Source organism: Trichinella spiralis (genome assembly GCF_000181795.1).
Source record: "Trichinella spiralis strain ISS 195 chromosome Unknown Scfld272, whole genome shotgun sequence".
Lineage (NCBI taxonomy): Eukaryota > Metazoa > Nematoda > Enoplea > Trichinellida > Trichinellidae > Trichinella > Trichinella spiralis.
The window spans coordinates 1-835 of NW_003527211.1; the positions used below are offsets into that span (position 1 = coordinate 1).

At 31.9% G+C, this 835-nt stretch overlaps 1 protein-coding gene across 1 annotated transcript; it reads right to left on the reverse strand.

Moving 5' to 3' along the window:
- Window positions 1-70: 70 nt before the first annotated feature.
- Window positions 71-526, reverse strand: Tsp_16080 (eukaryotic translation initiation factor 2C 3; the record flags this gene model as incomplete). Its single annotated transcript, XM_003370959.1, has 3 exons — window positions 483-526; window positions 311-422; window positions 71-265 (listed from the first exon to the last, which is right to left on the reverse strand). Coding segments are annotated over exons 1-3 (351 nt in total), but the record flags the coding sequence as incomplete, so codon positions are not given.
- Window positions 527-835: the final 309 nt, after the last annotated feature.

The window sequence follows — 835 nt, forward strand, 5'->3', positions numbered from 1 at the left end:
CTTCTTCCAAAACCTTTTTAAAAAAATAAATTTTTACTTTGCTTCAATTAATGATACAACACAATTTCACCTGCATAAATTGACCTTCGGATACTCCATCTCGATAAACAATAATATTTTTCGGAGCCGTACCATTAACATCAAGATATTCCAGTAAACGTTCTGAAAATTGTTCGATAAATCCAGTGATCAGTTCTTGCTTCGCTGGTTGTAGTTTCACCGAAGCATGAAATTTCGTCACTTTTGTATCCACATTTCCAACAACCTTCAAATCAAAAACATTCCTTCAATAATTTGGAAGTACAATAACATGAATAATACCCACCGAAGCTATTGATGGTAAATGCGTTTCTACAGCTGATGGATGAACCACATCCACACCAATTACCAATGCATTATTCTTATACAAATAATTATCCAAACTAAACAAAAAACTTCCATTCAAGAATTTTTCATACGCATTCATAAATTCAATATCATACATTTCATCTTCCAGTAATTTTGTATTGATGCCACCAATTTTCATATTTATTTTCATCGCAATATTTAACATCGTCGAATAACTCTTCTTTATTGCTACATCACTTATTGTTTTCGGTAATACACACTGAGTGACCAATCCCAAAAGTGATATCACCACAAGATTTCACTTTGAGCTTAAAAAAAGGAAAAAATACATTCAGCATTTAATAAAATAAATTTCTCCATATAACAACCAAAACCATCATTTACCCATATTGGTTCAGAAGGAAAAATAACCGACAAATACCCAAAATCACATTTTTTATTTCCCCTCCTCTGGCCACACATTTTGGTCAGCAAAACGTTTTGAAAA